Below are 16,645 nucleotides of genomic sequence, written 5' to 3'. Positions count from 1 at the left end.
AAACAGACATACACACACACACGCACCACACACGCAGACGGTTTATCCCCCTCCCCCAAGCGATTTCCCTCTATGCCGACAACGTGTTCGGGGCTCCAAGCCTTGGCTACTGTTCCGCACAATGCAATTATCATAATAACCCTAGAAATAAGTTGTGTCCAGACTCATGAAAATAATCAATTAGCTAACATTTACAACCAACAACCAATGGGAAACGTCAATCCACTTTATTATGTTTTACAGAAGAAACAAAGTAACACAAGGAGAGCACCACGTTTCCTTTAAGCTCTACCAGACATTCGTCTAGAGGGGTTTCCCAACTTGCATTACAGTAAAAAGCACTTATACGAGCATTGATATGCGAGGAATTTGGCATTTACATTATACCTTCCATTTCTTGACTACATATTGTGAATAATTCATAGCCTTTCAGTTTAAGCAACTTGAAGACATTCGGACTACTTTAATTGACTATGTCAATAAATCAATAGCCCGCTGAAAAATATATGCTTGAGCTTGCAGATTTTAACTCACCCGTAAATTTATCTCTTTCATTCTCTCTTGTCGCGTTTTTGGCAGCGGCTCAGTGACACGGGACATACCGAGTGGCTGGATCAACGGAAAATTGATCCTCAAATTAAAATCAGTTATTTTATCCTCTCTCACTCCTTTAAGTCTTTCTCCTGGTCAGTTTGGATAAGAAAGAAATCCTGGTTCGTTATTTCCAGAAGGATAGGTTGTTATAAAATACCGCATGGAATAGAAATCCGTTAACTTTTCTCCATATGTCGGTGCGTGCGTCTGGATGAACAACTAAACATCTTGCAGATTTTTTTTCTCAGCAGTCTCGGTAGGAGGAGGGAACTCTGAAGCCACGCCTCCGAAGGCGGGATATTCAATATCAGAAAGCCTTTTTTCATACTTTTGGCCAACCACAAATCACTGTTCTGCTATGACACTGCCCATTAGATAGGTAGACGTGGCCAAGAGCCAATAAGGTTTTTGGCTAAAATATTTTAAACACACCTTTCGGGACAGTGCGCTTGTCAAAAAAATATTGTTGTAGAAATATGGGAAAAAGTGCGACTATGACATGCCGCGCTATGTGTGAATAAGGCTGCTTTGTTGACCTAAATTGATAACTCCTCACTTTCAAGCGACATCAGTTATCAGTTAAATTCAGTGATTATGTATGTTAGAGATAATGTATGTTCAGAGGATGGAAACTGCAGAATGTGGATAGATAGAAGTCTGTAAGTATTGGCGTTAATTGAGAGAGCGACGGAGAAGATGGAGGTTGTCCTTGGAGGTACTTTAGAGAGGCCTTGGCTAAATTTAGAGACATAAAAGAGTGGAAACGCCCTAGACTGAGTCCTTGTACCGCCACTACCAAAACACACTCTGTAGAGCACTATGTGTGTTTATGGCATTCTCCAAAAAGAGTTTCTAACAGAACAGTGTCCCTTCAACTTTACCTTTTCATCCCCTCAATCTTCCTTCGCTCAACACCTTTCCACTTCTCTGGCACTACTAATTCTGCTCTGTTTCTAGGCACACGTGTTTTTTTCCATTTGTTTCATTCTTTTTTGTTTCCTCACTCCCCCTAATTTGGTCTGCTTTCTTTCCTTTCTACTGCAACTCCCTCCATCACCCCCCCCCCCCGCCGCACTCTGTCCCCTCCCTTTCTCAGTATTATCAGTCATCCATCCTTTTTCTGCTTCCTGTGTCCTGCTTTGATACAAATAACAGGGCTTTAGAGAGCAGACATGCAACCTAAATAACAGACACCAAAAAACAATCACTTCAACATGATTTCAGTTTCAGTGCAAAACCATTAACCTTTGTTTGACATGTGTCTTCACGCCGAGTGATTCCCCCAAACGCACATACCATTGTTCCTCTGATCGCCTCGATCTGTTGGTTTGTTTACTGGTTCTTCCTCAGCTTGTATGCAATCAGTTTTTCCCTAAAGTGCCAGTTGCTGCTACCAAACTAGCACTGTCAATAGCTGTTTTTAGCCTTCAAAACCAAGAACATTGACATTCCTTGGCAAAAAATATCCAGAAGTGGCACTTTCTCAGCAACCCTCAAGATTGTGCTTTTTTCCCCAAAGCCTGGTCTGAAACATTGATCCTAAAACAGTCCACACTGACTCAAATCAACTGGAAATCACCGAATCCATGCTACTTGACAAGATTTAGCCATTTGATTCTGAGTTTTGAGACTTTCATTCTTGTATTGCTTTAAAGTGCTTTTCAGCTCCTGACAAGCCGTTTTCAATGCATTTACAATGTTTGGCATTGTACTAGTTCACATGACATGACTTACATGTTTGTGCTTCACAGAGCTCACACAAGGTTAAGTCCTCTGTTGACATTATTCTGTCACTGTAGCTACAACTCTGGGGAAACACATGAGGTTCCTTTTGTATAGCTGTCAATTGTTTTCCGGGACCTAAACAATAAACATGCGGCGTGTGTGTGTGTTTGTATGTGTCCGTGTGTCCGTGTGTGTGTGTGTCCATCAATTCAGGTTAATTACTCCATATGCTCGATATGATGTGAAAGATGAAGAGGGTAACACAAAGGTAACACTCCCACACATCAATTCAGTGAAGGGACATTGTAAAGGAGACAACAACCACGTCTCATTGACGTGTTCTCATTGACCAATAAAAGGAGGGTGTGTTTGTGAGGCCTGCAGATGAGAAAGACATGAGAAATGAGAGACTGTGAAAAAGCACAAACGTTTTCCGGGAGGGGACAGGGAGAGGACATAGAGAGGTCTAGAGAGTCTCACAGAAAAACCCAACAAAACAAAACTGGCCCAGCTCCTGAAGATGTTGGGATGGAAACTAAGGAGAAACCAACGAACGAACAAGAGTAGAACGGAAGACAGAGGCCCGAGGCAGAGCAGAGGGTGGATGTCGATGAGAGAGGACGTGAAGGGATGGAGGGAGACAACGTTGGTGAGGCCAGGCGCATCTACCTTGTTCATATTCTCTGGGCTTCCTTGCTCATCTTTTATGACTGTAATATCCCCTGCTAATACATGGCTCGCTAATACATGAGGGAGTGGAAATTTAGAAAGAAGGAGAGAAAGATAGTGACTTTTTCCACCTGAGAGCAAGCTCTGTCAATAAAAGTTGTTTACTCTTATAAATGGATGGATGGAGGGATGGATGGATGGATGATATACATAAATATTTATTCACAAGTCATACTTGCCAATAAAGATATTTGAATGAGTTTCAGAGAGAAGCGGGGCTCTCCGCCCTTTAACCCACCTGTACGATGTATGAAAACACAGCGAGAGTGGAGGAGGAGGAAGAGACTGGCTGGGAACACCATGAAAGCCAAAGGGTGGGAAGAGGAGAAGGGATGGTAGAAAGCGAGGGAGAGAATGGGGGTGGGATTGAGACGGACGATGGGAGGAGTGGGAGGTGGAGTGATGGAGAGAGAGGGGGGATGGGGGGATGGGGGGCTGAACGGAGGAGAAAAGCCGGGTTTGCTGATGCAATCCTGCCACCCGGCAAAGCAACTATCCAGCTGGGAAAGAGTGAGAGTGGAGCAGAGAGGGAGGGAAAGTAGGAAGGGAAGGAAGGGATGAAAGGAAAATAGTGGGGTGAAGGCTAAACTTTGGCCAAGACTTGTTAAGTGGCCAATGAAGGTTTTTTATTTTGTGTAAAACCGGCGAGTACTTTCACAGAGACACGCACATAAATGTGCTCATATACACACAGAGACACAAACTGTACTTGCAGATGCACAGTAAATCGTTTCTCGAAATCGAACACAAAAACACGTCAACCTGGAACACATGTTATCCAGATGGGTTTGCTCTTTCAGCTGACTATCTGCCTCTGTTACACGCACGCACACACCCACACACACACACATTAACATACGCACACACAGTTGGTTAATCTTACCCTGGCAGTAACATTGGGCACTCCCTTTTCCATCATATAAAAAATAAGTCATGTGTTTATGTTAAGTATATGTTGTAATATTGGGGAAAGAGATAGTTCTCAGTGGTCTGTGCTTCAACAGCCCAGCTCCCCAGCAGTGCACACGCTCCACACCATCTGTGGAGATTTCTACAGCATGTGAGAAACTAGGAAAATTATTCTGTTGTGTCATGCTAGTATTCACACAGGCGACGTTTACGAGCAATTCTGAGGTGACAGCGTACAAGTTCAAGAGAAAACTGCTCCTGCATGGGTTCTCTCTTATTGTTCTCTCTTACTAGCTGTGGTAAACTTTTCTGAGTGAAGATTCAGTGGTTTCCTTTTGACCATTAAAGACACAGTCGCAAGGGTGTGTACTTCTACCACATGCGTATTGTACACACGCACACACACACACAGATACACTCAGTTAGATACACACACAGGATGGATGCTGTCACAACCCCAAAATAGGCGGTTCTGCAATTTAACTCCAACAGCCCCTTCAATGCGATGATGTCATTACATAAATATCCCGCCATCACAGGCCTTATCAGTAGAAATGGTGGCAACAAACTGCCAACCCACCAAAGACAAGAGGCACCGCTGTGGAACCTAGCAACCCAGGCCCCTTTAGTTCCAACTGTAAATTACATCACAGTGATTCATTAGCAGCAGCTGTCTGTTTGACACTGACACAGCCTGTTTCCTATTAATAAATTAATGAATTAATGAAATATTCATTAATACCTAATCAATTACCGGAAATAGGTTTTGCTAACAGCAGTAAAACAGAGAATGAAGCAATGCCATGTTCAGACATTTACATTTTCCTTATTGACAGACGGCTAATGAAGCTCATTCAAACACAAAGAAGAAAACATTGGGCCCTTAAACGTTTTTTGTTGCGAAATATTTTTTTGTTGAAACCAAATTCAACATAGGGCTCTCATCGCATATTTTGTAACTATTCAACGCAAATGTGTCCAAAACACAGGATAGAGTCTCCCTCTGCAGTATAAACCAGGCAATTACACAGGCACAGAAGCAAATGCAATCCGTCTCAGCCTCGCAGTATTTCAGTATTATTGTACATTCAAACAGCGCAGAAACTTGCTTTCATAGTGAAGGCTGGTTTTGAAGGTATAAATCATGGTAATGATTCTCCAGAGGGTCAACCAAAAGAGTTTAGAGCCTAGCTCATGTTATTATTATCAGCCTTTCCCTTACCCAATCAAAGGTTGTACTATGAAACAGACAAATGTGTGTCGAAGTTTGAATATGAATACATTTGTGAGAGTGAAGCCTTTGCCCTGTTTGTGGTGAGTGGGTGGCTCACTGCTAATGCAAATAGATCTGAATAGAGAGAGATTCACTTCCTGTCTGAGAGTCAACACTGTATAGGAGAGAGGAAGTTCGTGCCTGGTCCCTGGCCAACTTCTATCTCTTTGTCATCAGGGACAGAGAAGGGCAAACGGTCACTGTCCTGACTGTCTCCACTGCACAAACACACTGCACTCTAGTCTAACGTGGAAGAGGATAATGTGCGTAGACACACACAGTCCTACCTTGCGGGGCCCGGCCATCTTGAGCAGGAAGCTGAAGGTGCGTCCCAGTGAGCTTGTCTTCTCCCCCTTGTCCTCCCCGGGGGGAACCCCCCTTGCTCCCTCCGTCCTCCTCTCCTCCCCCCGCCTCTTCCACTCCCTCTCTCCGCCTGGACACTCCGTCTTCTCTCTCGTATACAGCTCACCCAGCTCTGCATCCACACTGAGAGAGGAGAGGAGAGGAGACGGGAGGAGAGGAGAGGGGAGGAGAGGAGAGGAGAAGAGAGGAGAAGATAGGAGAGGAGAGGAGAGGAGAAGATAGGAGAAGATAGGAGAAGAGAGGAGAGGAGAAGATAGGAGAAGATAGGAGAGGAGAGGAGAGGAGGAGGAGAAGACAGGAGAGGAGAACTGAAAAGTTTCCTCACAGCTCAGCTGACAGTCTAGGGAAGTGTCAATTTTTGAAATCTTTAATCAACACTTCATGACGATATTCTACAGGTTTGTAAACTGTCACACTATGGTGAAACCGTAAATTCAAACTTACCTTTGTGTGGAGCCTCCAAATTTAGACGTCAGAGATGATTCTACACGGGGGGAGAGAGTGGAACCAACGTGAGTCATCTCAGCGCTGTCAGGGGCAGAGATAATCACCGCACGCACCGACGCATTCATCCCTTTACGGAAACAGGTCTAGTTTAACAGCTCTGTACATCCTACCGTGTAAGGCGTCAAATGCACACCGTGTCTAGACTGGTGGCCTGACGCGTTGTATCATCTGATGATATCCTGACGAGCCAGACGGCAAATAAAAAAAAGAACTAGTCCCAAGCGACTGTTACGAGAGCTTCACAAATGAGGAAAGAGAAGACGGATGGATAGAAAGTTACCAAAAAAGTTGTGGTCGCGGAAAATGGCCATGTGGTCCCTGTGAATGCCGTAGAATGAAGGGTGTTATCAGAGAGTGTAATAGCATGAGAGGGGCCAATAAATGGAGGGATAGAGGGAGAGGAGGAGAGAGCTTGAGAACACTGCTCCTTCTGTGGGAGGGTGAGCGACAACAGCAGTCCTAAGAGAACAAACACAGGAAGGAGGCTTCCGCATAGCAACGTGCACACACACATACACACATGCATACACGTAGCAAGAGAGAAATGGAGAAATACACACCCAGACACATGCACACACTAAATTATGAACTGCATGCACACACACCGTCACAAAAAATAAATAAATATGAAGATTTTTTTTAAATCACACACACACAGAATGAAGTGACATCTCCTACTGTACTACCCTGGTAGTGATGGTTGTTGCTGGAGTAGGAACTGGCATTGGAACTTGAGCGATGGCGCTGCTGCTGCTGGTCGTGTTGGTGGTGCTGAGGGTGTGTGTGAGGGTGTAGGCTGGTGTTGGAGAGCTGGAGCTGGCTGAGACTGGCACACAGAGAGGGGGCAGAGGCAGTAAAGCCCTGCAGATGAGACTCCTGAGACACCAAGAGACAAGGGCGTTAGTGTGTGAGCCGGAGTGTGTGTGTGTGTGTGTGTGTTTTGGAGACAGAGACTTGAGAGTATGGGAGAGGAGTGTATCAGTGAATGAGGGTTTTGTGTGTGTGTGCATGTGTGTTTGTTCAGTGAGAGGAACAAGAGAATCAGTGAGGGTGTATCAGCTTTAGTTCATTTGCAAAAAACATCATGGTGCCAGAGTGTGTAATTGTGTTTCTGACTGTACACTGTATCTCTGGGGGCCTCTGTGTGCATGGGACTGCTAAAAGCCTTTTTCTATCAATTTATACAAGAACGTTTACACAACAGTCCATTACAGAGTAATGGACAAGGGACTAAAACAAGTCATGCATAGAACTGCTATCCAACTTTTTATTTTAACTGATTTATTTTAAATCCTCAATGAACCCATAAAAAGGTTCCAGTACCAACCAAAGATAAACTGACCACACATGAATAATCAGAGTTATAGGCAGCCTAATGTAACTGACTTCCTTCTGAATCAATACACGTCTAGACCCGGCCTTACCTCCAATGAGGAGAAGAGCTGGGACTCTGAGCTCGCCTCCTCCTCGGTGAGTGACAGCAGGTTGTCCAGTCGCTGGCCGAAGGCGGTGATGGGGGTTCTGCGAAGATCCCGCCCCCCCCTGGAGACTGGACCCCCCAGGGCCCCGAAGAGAACCATCTCCATCTCCTCTGGATCCAAGTCCTCCAGACTCATACTGGGGGGTCAGAGAGAGAGACAGAGAGAGAGACCAAGAGAGAGAAACATACACAGAGAGAGAGACAAAGAGAGAGAGAGAGACATAAAGAGAGTGAGACAGAGAGAGACAGACATACACAGAGAGAGAGATACATACAGAGAGATAGAGTGAGACAGAGAGAGGATACAGAGAGAGTGAGACAGACTTAAAGAGAGAGCGAGAAAGAGAGAGAGAGAGAGAGAGAGAGAGGGAGACAGAGAGAAAAGAAAGGAACAACAAAGTGGGCGTGAGAAAGAGGGAAAGGGGAAAAGAGTAAAAAGAGAAGAGACGAGAAAGGACGCAGGAAGAGGGAAAGAAGGAGGACAGCCAGAGCTACTTGGAAATACAACATTTGAAAGAGAGGGGGGGGGGCATTGCTTTAATATGTCACAGCTGAGCAGAGCTGAGTAGAGAGATAACCGAGCAGCACTCAGTCACTGTCACTGAAGACAACAGAGACACAGAGGAACAAAGCCAGGCGTGTGTGTGTGTGTGTATGTGTGTGTGAGACTATGTTTGTTCATACAGTAAGTTACACTTCTTACACGGTAGCAGTCAAAATAAGCTCCAGTTCTGTTGTGATTCAGTCATGAACCCTGTTTACTTACGCTACGCAGCAGCGATTTCACTTCCCACTCCTGATAAGCCAGGGTGTTCTGTTCACTTTGAACTCTCATTTCTCTTTTTGTTCACTCTCTTCCTATCCAGTTGGTCAGCACGTTGGGAGAGGGAGAGGGAAGAGAGAGAGAGAGAGAGAGAGAGAGAGAGAGAGAGAGAGAGAGAGAGAGAGAGAGAGAGAGAGAGAGAGAGAGAGAGAGAGAGAGAGAGAGACTCACAACAGGAAGAGACTGTACGTCTTGCCATGATTTATAAAATAGATGCCAGAGGCTTGACAGAGGACGGGAAGATTAGTGAACGAGAGGAGGAGCAGGGGGCCAGCTAAAACAGCAGAGATAACATGCCCTGTGCAGTTAAGGGAGGAATGTTTAGAGATGGTAACAACAGTGGCTGGCTAGTGAGGAGTGCATTACTGGCTCTAATCACTGATCCTGGCTCAGTTTGTCCTCTTTATTGGCTTTGCTGTGTCCACTGAAGTGTGGTAATAGCATAGGCTTCAGATCAGCTGGAGGAGGGCGTAGTGTCTCCAACCCTCTCCCACACACTCCCAAATTCCCACAGCCCTCTAGAGACATGGGTTGAGGGAGCTGGGATCTGTCTTCTTTCTACACCCTTGCTTCTATTTCCTATTTTTCTCTCTTCTCCTCTCTTTCTTTCGCTCTCTGTTAACTGTATTCACACAGTATATGATCCCGATCCTGCAGGAGTCATGGAGACTTTTAAAGTCGCCTTAGCTCTCCGAATTTGATTACTCCTGCTTTTGGAGGTTTTAGTTGTCCAAATGGTACAGTGTTCCGTCCTTCACCTCTTCTTCTACTTCTAATCTCCTCTCTGCTTTTCCCTGCTCTGCTATTTTCTTCCTTTCTCTTCTCTCTCCGCCTGTCTACTGTCGATTCGTCCGTGTCAGTCTCTATGTGTCTTGTTTGTCTTCAAGAGTTACCAAATAAGACACCAATAAAGCAGACCGTCCCGCAGGACGGCCTCCGCCTGTACCTGCGCTGTCGATTCTGCCTCCACCCAGCCATCGCTGGCTGGAAGCTGTGCCTGCGCAAGGGCTCCAAGGTGTGTGTGGCCAGGGATGAGAAGGACACGGAGGTGGGCCGCCGTGGATAATGGCCCTCGCTAGGGGAACTGGGGGGCGGGGCCGGGCAGCGGAAGCATTGGCCGGCCATGAGGGCCGAGGGTTCTGGGATACGGGGGGAGTGTGGCGGCGTGGCAATCATCTACAGAGAAAGAGAGGCAGGAGAGAGAGAGAGAGAGAGACAGAGAGAGACAGAATGACAGAAATACAGGGAACAAAAGGCAGACTTTTGTTTCATTTTTTACAGAGGTACAAGTTAACCATTTAACCAACCGAAACATTGTAAGGTCGACATAAACAGACAAGGGGAACGCACATGCTTTAGAGGGAACATCCTGTTTCAATATGACCAACTTTATTCATGCACATCACATTGTTCCATTACATGGTCTCTTATGCTGAATACCCACTACAGTGTATTAGAGACACAGTTGACATAGCATCTTACAATACATTCAAAGTACAGAATGTCTGTCACGTGAAAGATTGATAGGAATGTCCTGTGTACCACATAGGATAGTTGGCTCCAATGACCGTCAAATTGGACAACTTTGATCACATCATGGAAAAACTAAAGGAGAGATGCAGCCATACCATGTGAATGAGAGCAGGTTTGTTCCCATTGACTGGAGAAGTCACAGCACTCTCTAGTGGTGGAGGGCGGTCAGGACAACTTCAGAAGCACTGAAGTTCCTTGAGATGAGAAGTGCAAAACAAAAGCGACAGTTTGAGAGGCAAAGCGATCGCAATGTGTTTATTTTTATACATCCCCTCTCTCAGAGAAGAACGAGGTGAGCAAACTGTGGTTGACATTTAAGGCAAAAATCGAGCGAGCATGTGTGTGTGTGTGTGAATACACATGAGCGTGAATCAATCCATAAAAAATAATAAAAGTGTGCCTATCTGTGTGTGATTATGTACTTTTAATTAGTGGAATCACAGTTCCGGAAAGGTTGTACAGTGAGCACATTCCTTCAGCCTAGCGGGTAGTGTGTCTGGGATTTTAGAGCGAGACTCTGACATCACTGCCACAGAGTCCAGTCCTACCAGGTACAGCTTGACCACACCCCCTCATAGAGCCCCACACCAACACATAGGCACCAACGATAGCACCACATGCAGGGTTGTGTGCATTATAGTGAATGCAGGTGTGTATGTATGTGTGCGTGTGTGTGCGTGTGCTGCTACGCTGGCTAAAGTGAGGGTACGTTGATGAATTCAATTGGACTGAAACTGAGGACTGAAACTGAGCTAATAGAATAGACAGTACATGTGCCATAAACCGAAGCCTCAAGCCTCGTGAACATTTCACTGTGTTCCATCTGCCATATGTTGTATCCCATCTCTCTGTCAGGAATGCACAATTTAAGATTGAAGGTAATGCCAAAGGTTCTTAACCTACATATCTTAACCCCCCGCCCCCCCCTCTCCTGTCATCCCTCTCTCTTCTTCCATCTTTTGTCTCTTTTTTTCACATTCCTTCCATCTGACCTTAGACATTTTAGTTCAGGAATGTAAACAGGACAAGATCATACAACATGCAAAACACGTTTCTTTCCGAGGAATCATGTGTTTTCTTTCACAACCTTCCTTGATTTCTCTTTCCGCAAGCAAACTGGAATGGGGCCAACAATGCAGCAAAAAGTGATAAACTGCTACAGGAATACATCACTTTGCACATTTTAATTAAGTAATCAATGACTTAGTGAACTCAATAATATTTTGGCCATAAAAAAACATAGCACTTATTTACTTAACATGTTTATCAACAGAACTTATATGTAAACATATTCCCATATAGCTCAGTAGAATATATATAACTTTTAACAGGTGCTGTAGCTTAAGATAAAAGTCAAGCTCTGTAAAACAGACGTTTTGTGACCTCTTTCCCAAAGTGTACTCAAGATGGTACACTTTAAGAGCTTTCCTTGCTGTAATCATTACCTACAGAAGGGAACATTATAGTACTGACCAGACCTGGATTTACAAAGACTATTACTCTTGACTATAGATAATGAGGAAACCTTTACTTGTTACCTATCCTACTGTTTGAACACCAGATGTATTATTATTTTAACCTTTTAGGCTACTGGCTATGATGTAGAGACGTATTTGCATTCATGAAATGACAGAAGAACTAAAACCTTTATGAAAGATTAGTGTGGTTATTAGTCGTTCTGTTCTGATGACAGCCGCCGTTTCAAACTTGGAAGGCAAGGTATGAGACCAGGATGAGATGCGCGGCAGGCAGTAGGTGTGAAAAAAAAATCGTAACCATAATGTGTTTTATAAAAAAAACTAATATGAAACAGACACAAGCTTAAAAATGACATCACGACGGTTAAACCTTGTGCTCGAAAATGTAGCATTATTACTAGCCTGTGACTCACCTGGGTGGCCGCTGCACCTGATACTGTAACCGACACGCGAGGACGTATTTTCTTTCCCACAGGCAATTAAGGTAGGCTACAACTTTATAGAGAACAATATATAAGATACTAATTATTGTTAAAAGAACTTATATAGCAGTATTATGTCACTTTATCCCTTCCAGTCATTTGTAATGTCCTTCTTTTAGAAGTTTAAGTCAGTCCCCCAAAGTCCGAAACTTCAGGTGAGATCGTTGCATGATCTTGACAAGGAAACCTGTTTAGTACTTGTCTCGATGTTTTCTTTTCGCCACTCCCACGAGCATTGTCTCGGTCCCCTCGGATAATTTGAGGTTGTCGTAAATGTATATCCTCCTTCCTGTACGACCTTTGCAGTACACTCTGCTTATCTATTAAGACACGCATGTGTTTGTCGGAGTGAGTGTTGTATGCTTGCGCGCTTTACCTCTTGAATCTAAATATGTCGTTTCCTTCGCGTTATCATGACGCACCAGTCATACAAAAATCGTATTTAGGTTCTATCGCGAGCGTGTGTCTAGTCCTCCGGCAACGATTCTTCTCGGTTCTCTTGAGTTGGTAAGAGAGAGGGAAGAAGATAAGGCATGGGCAGATTCAGGAATGTTCAGTGTGTGAGGGCTCTTTATTCATTTGACTCCTTCTCCTCCGAACAGAATGCTGCTGACTCGCTGGATCCAGGACTTCTTCGCCAACTATGCATGCACCATTTGCTTGTTTAGGTTTTTAACTGCTCCAAATCCTTTTAAATTAACAACAAAAAAAAGCCAAGCTAGACATCAGTGCATAAATAGTAAAGATAATACTCTGGCATATTTAATTTGACTCATATACCCTTTAAATGTTAAACTCAACCATAGAGTAACTGCAGACTCAATATTGTTTTCAACTTGCTATTCAGAGATACTTCAAAATGCAGTGGGGTAGTTAGACCTTTTTGCGTGCCCCAGTATAAATCTACTGTGCCCCAGTAAAATCAAAAGTTTGAGTTTTAACAATTTACTTTATTAGTCACTGCATTAATTTTGATTGATAATCCCGGAAAAAATAAAAAAAAGTAAAAGAGTTTAACCGATGCACGCAGAATTCCATGTCAGTGTGCAGTTCTGAGCTTGCCAAATATCCACTGCAGGACACACAGAAGTCCAGGGGCCTCATGTATAAACGTTGCGTACGCTGGTTTTCACGCACACGGTGTGATGTATAAAAATGTAGCTACTTGAGGTGAGAATGTGCGGGCCGTCATGCAAACTTTTGAGCAGACGTGAGAATGTGCGGGCCATCTGCATAGTCTTGTCTGGCTCTGTAACATGGCGAATTCTAACTGAAAAGTGCCGAAACTGTAGCCTGGCTCTGCCCTCCTACGTACTGCCGCTCAATTTTCATTTTGCTTCTGTACTAGTTCTGGGATTTCGGTGTATTAGTCGGTTTTCAGAAACATTTTTTTTGTAGGTCCAATCAGCGAACAGAGGGAGTGGCTGAGAACGATGACGTTGATGTCGTCCACTAGTTTGAGTTGTAGTTCAGTAATGCCTGCGGAGAAAGATGTGAACGAAGCTTTTCGGTCGGTTGTGGCAACGCTGCCAAATATCCATAAGTTAAAGCCGGAGCAAGAACAATCCTTGCTGAGTTTTGTTGGTGGCCATGATGTTGTGGCCCTCCTCCCCACGGGGTTCGGGAAAAGTTTGATTTTCCAGCTACGGCAGCTAGCTCCGTTACAGTAGTGGTGAAGACGTTGGCTAGGCCCTTGCACACTGAGTGCGAACTTTTTGTTTTTTCGCAATCGTCAGCCTCAACATTCGGTGGCTCTGAATTGCCCAAAAACCTATGAAAATGCTGGCTATGGATGTGAAAAACACAGACAATTTAACCCGATCCGAACTTTTTTTTGACAGACGAAAGTTTCGGAGGCAGTGTGTAAGCGCGATTGACATAATGTAAGGTCGTTTTTTTTTTTTTTTACGTGCGAACATTTCGGACACGAATTTCGGACTCAGTGTGCAATGGCCTTAAGGCGAACGCTAGCGATTGGTTATGGCAGATCAGAGTGGCTCTGGGAAGATCCAATAGTTTTAAACTTCAACAGAGTACCCGCCTTCAAGGAAGTTAACGCTTGTCAATGGAGCGATCCCAGACCCTCTGTACAAATGAAATGTACAATGGTCTGGTTAGGACCAGGCTACCGGAACTCACCAAACATTACAAAATAAAGTCCACTACAGTTACTGTCATATGTCTATGGCGTTGCCTATTAAAAAAACATAATTACCTCCACAAATAAAAGTTTGATAATTGATGTGGTGGATGATTCACGCGGATGATTCATGCGGATGAAACAAGTGTACAGGGTCCTATTCGACCGGAACACAGACCACATCAAGGAGTTACAGCAAGAGTTTGTGCTTGTAAGTCCCATACACTCAGCACTGACACATTCATGTATTGTACCTGTAATCCAATATTGTTCCTTTTCTACAGTGTCTCACTGTAGCCCACTGTGTTGACCCATCTGTGTCCATACTATAACTTGCATTATCATGCTGTCTGTTCCAGCGGATCCAGGAGCATGACACAGCTAATGAGCTATATGAATACATATTCATTGATGAGGATTCAACCTGGTAAAGAGGAGGCGCCGGGGCAGAAATGTCATTGGCCAGCACGCCATTGTTGTGATGGCCAGCGTGATGGGAACATCACTTTGTGTGCTGCAATGGGTTGAGCAGGCCCGTTGACAGTACTATACTGTTTAGAAATACAACTTTTTTTGCCGCATATGTGTGCTGTTTTATGTTTGACTATGACAAAATTAGGCCTACACTGAGACATTTTACAAAAGTTGAAATGGCTCATTCTCCAGAGTCATTGTCATTCATATGGTGTGTTCCATTCCTAGAATTGTGTTTTCAATTTTGCACTACTGTGTGCTGTGAATGCTTGGTAGTGTGCAGCAAATGCTTATTGTGTGTACTGTTATGAATGGTATGTGTGTGTCATTTGAAGATATGGCTGTGTGTACCAAATGAGAACACGAGTTGCATTTTGTGAACAGGTAAGAGATTTGATGGCAAAGAGTCCTCTTGCAAAGGGAGTGTCAGGTTTAGCATTTTGTGTGTGAGGTTTTCAGTTTTGGCTAGGCTATAGAGATTCTATAGCCTAGTAGCCTACCGGTAGTGCATTGTGCGCAGCAAGCTTGGAAGAAAAAAAAAGGGATATGAATAGGGGCCTGTGCCCCAGTAGAGTTTTGTCTAACAACGCCTCTGCTTCAAAAATAAATTTTCCAGTGAACTGTCAAAGTATTATTATGCAAAGTCTGTCAAACAGGTATAATAGTTAGTACTCTATTCATTTTCAGCAAATCCCCAGAGTAAACACAGGCCCATTTCCTATCTCAAACATGTGCAATAGAAACCGATGACTCGTGAAAGTAGGTTGGATGTTTGACCAACCTCAGTTTTTTTGTGCTTATGTTTTCTTTAATTATATATCACACAATTCAAACAACTATGAAAACAGATACTGGTCAGTCTTGGACATTCAGAGCCACAACAGTGACACAATGGGACTTATGGCTTTACCACCCCCCCCCCCCCCCCTCAGTTTTGTGTGTGCAGTTTTGAGAAAGCCGTTATTGTTTTGAGAAATGTGTGTTAACAATTGTGAAAAACTGTAATATTGCAGCACGGATTATTTACCGTGCTGCGTGCAAATTTAGGGGTGCTTGAGCACCCCTAAATTTCATCTCAGCACCCCTAAAAAAAAAAATAATAAAAAAATTAAAATGATTATTGTTTATTATCATTTGATGCTGGTAGTTCATGAAGAAAGGGACATCCTTAGTTTTTTCATTCATTCAATATTTTGCATAAGGCCCACCTAGTTAGTCTCCACCTTTCCACCTAGTTAGTCTCCACCTCCACGGCGGGTCGTGGCCGTGGCCAACACAGCATTTTACCCGTGCTTCCCAACTTTACAACTGGCTCTGGAACCAATCGTCACTCCTAATGCCTAAACCTCACAGCCAATCAGGGGCAGAGTGGGGAGAGGTTTACAGACCCATCTTACATCATCTAGTAGAAACAATTTTTATACAATATTAAAAATGATGTCTATTGGATGTGTGTTAGCTTTACAGTAACTGATGCTTTTGACTTTTGCTTTTTAAAGTAGTTCAACACAGGTAATCCGTTTGTTTAATTGTTTTTTATGGTGTATGCTATACAAAAAATGTCTTTATGGTTAAAGAACATGACATTGTTTACAAGAGCACAGATTCTACATAGATCTAGCCTCTTAATTTTGCTCTCAAAGTGCACCAGATTCATGCGTTTAACTTTCAAATTTAATACATTTTCTTCCGGGGGAGCATGCCCCCAGACCACCAGAGGGTTGGGGTTTGTCGTATCCTTCTCACCTTTTTTACCCCTGACCTGTTTGCATGCCTGTTATTAGCAAGGGGGTTTAGCACTTTTGCAAGGCACTGTATTCATGTCACATTCTCATTGGGGGCTGAGCACCCCTAAAGGTCTGATCCTAGAATTGCCCCTGCCTTATACACTCTGTCACTTTAACATATTCATATTCAGTATTATTTTTATTCTATATTATTCTATTTTTTATTTTATATAAACTGTTTGCACCTTCCCACCAAAGTTAATTCCTTGTTTGTGACCACTTACTTGGCGATTAAACTCAATTCTGATTCTGATTCTGAGGAGGCATGACGCACAGATCCACCTCCCAAGGATGAAACGCAGTAACAGGTGGGCAAAAATCACTCACAGTGTGATGTTCAATTGATCC

At 43.8% G+C, this 16,645-nt stretch overlaps 1 protein-coding gene across 3 annotated transcripts in view; it reads right to left on the bottom strand.

Moving 5' to 3' along the window:
- The window catches only part of arhgef2 (rho/rac guanine nucleotide exchange factor (GEF) 2), a 43,569-nt gene extending 31,491 nt beyond the window's left edge, over window positions 1-12,078 (bottom strand). Inside the window, exons 1-7 of one of the 3 annotated variants that reach the window (XM_062464921.1) lie at window positions 11,828-12,078; window positions 10,032-10,130; window positions 9,350-9,579; window positions 7,525-7,717; window positions 6,787-6,976; window positions 6,038-6,077; window positions 5,518-5,716 (exon numbers count right to left, since the gene is read on the bottom strand). In XM_062464921.1, coding sequence (XP_062320905.1) covers window positions 5,518-5,716; window positions 6,038-6,077; window positions 6,787-6,976; window positions 7,525-7,717; window positions 9,350-9,579; window positions 10,032-10,034 — 855 coding nt within the window. In that variant the 5' untranslated portion in view covers window positions 10,035-10,130; window positions 11,828-12,078. Of the gene's footprint in view, window positions 1-534; window positions 840-5,517; window positions 5,717-6,037; window positions 6,078-6,210; window positions 6,530-6,786; window positions 6,977-7,524; window positions 7,718-9,349; window positions 9,580-10,031; window positions 10,131-11,827 lie in introns of those variants that run through there. The other 2 variants (XM_062464923.1, XM_062464922.1) reach the window with 2 other exon arrangements.
- Between the last annotated feature and the right edge of the window lie 4,567 nt (window positions 12,079-16,645).

This window comes from Osmerus eperlanus, chromosome 7, assembly GCF_963692335.1.
Source record: "Osmerus eperlanus chromosome 7, fOsmEpe2.1, whole genome shotgun sequence".
Lineage (NCBI taxonomy): Eukaryota > Metazoa > Chordata > Actinopteri > Osmeriformes > Osmeridae > Osmerus > Osmerus eperlanus.
Note: the sequence above shows the minus strand (reverse complement) of the source record. Positions and strands in the feature narration are given on the sequence as shown.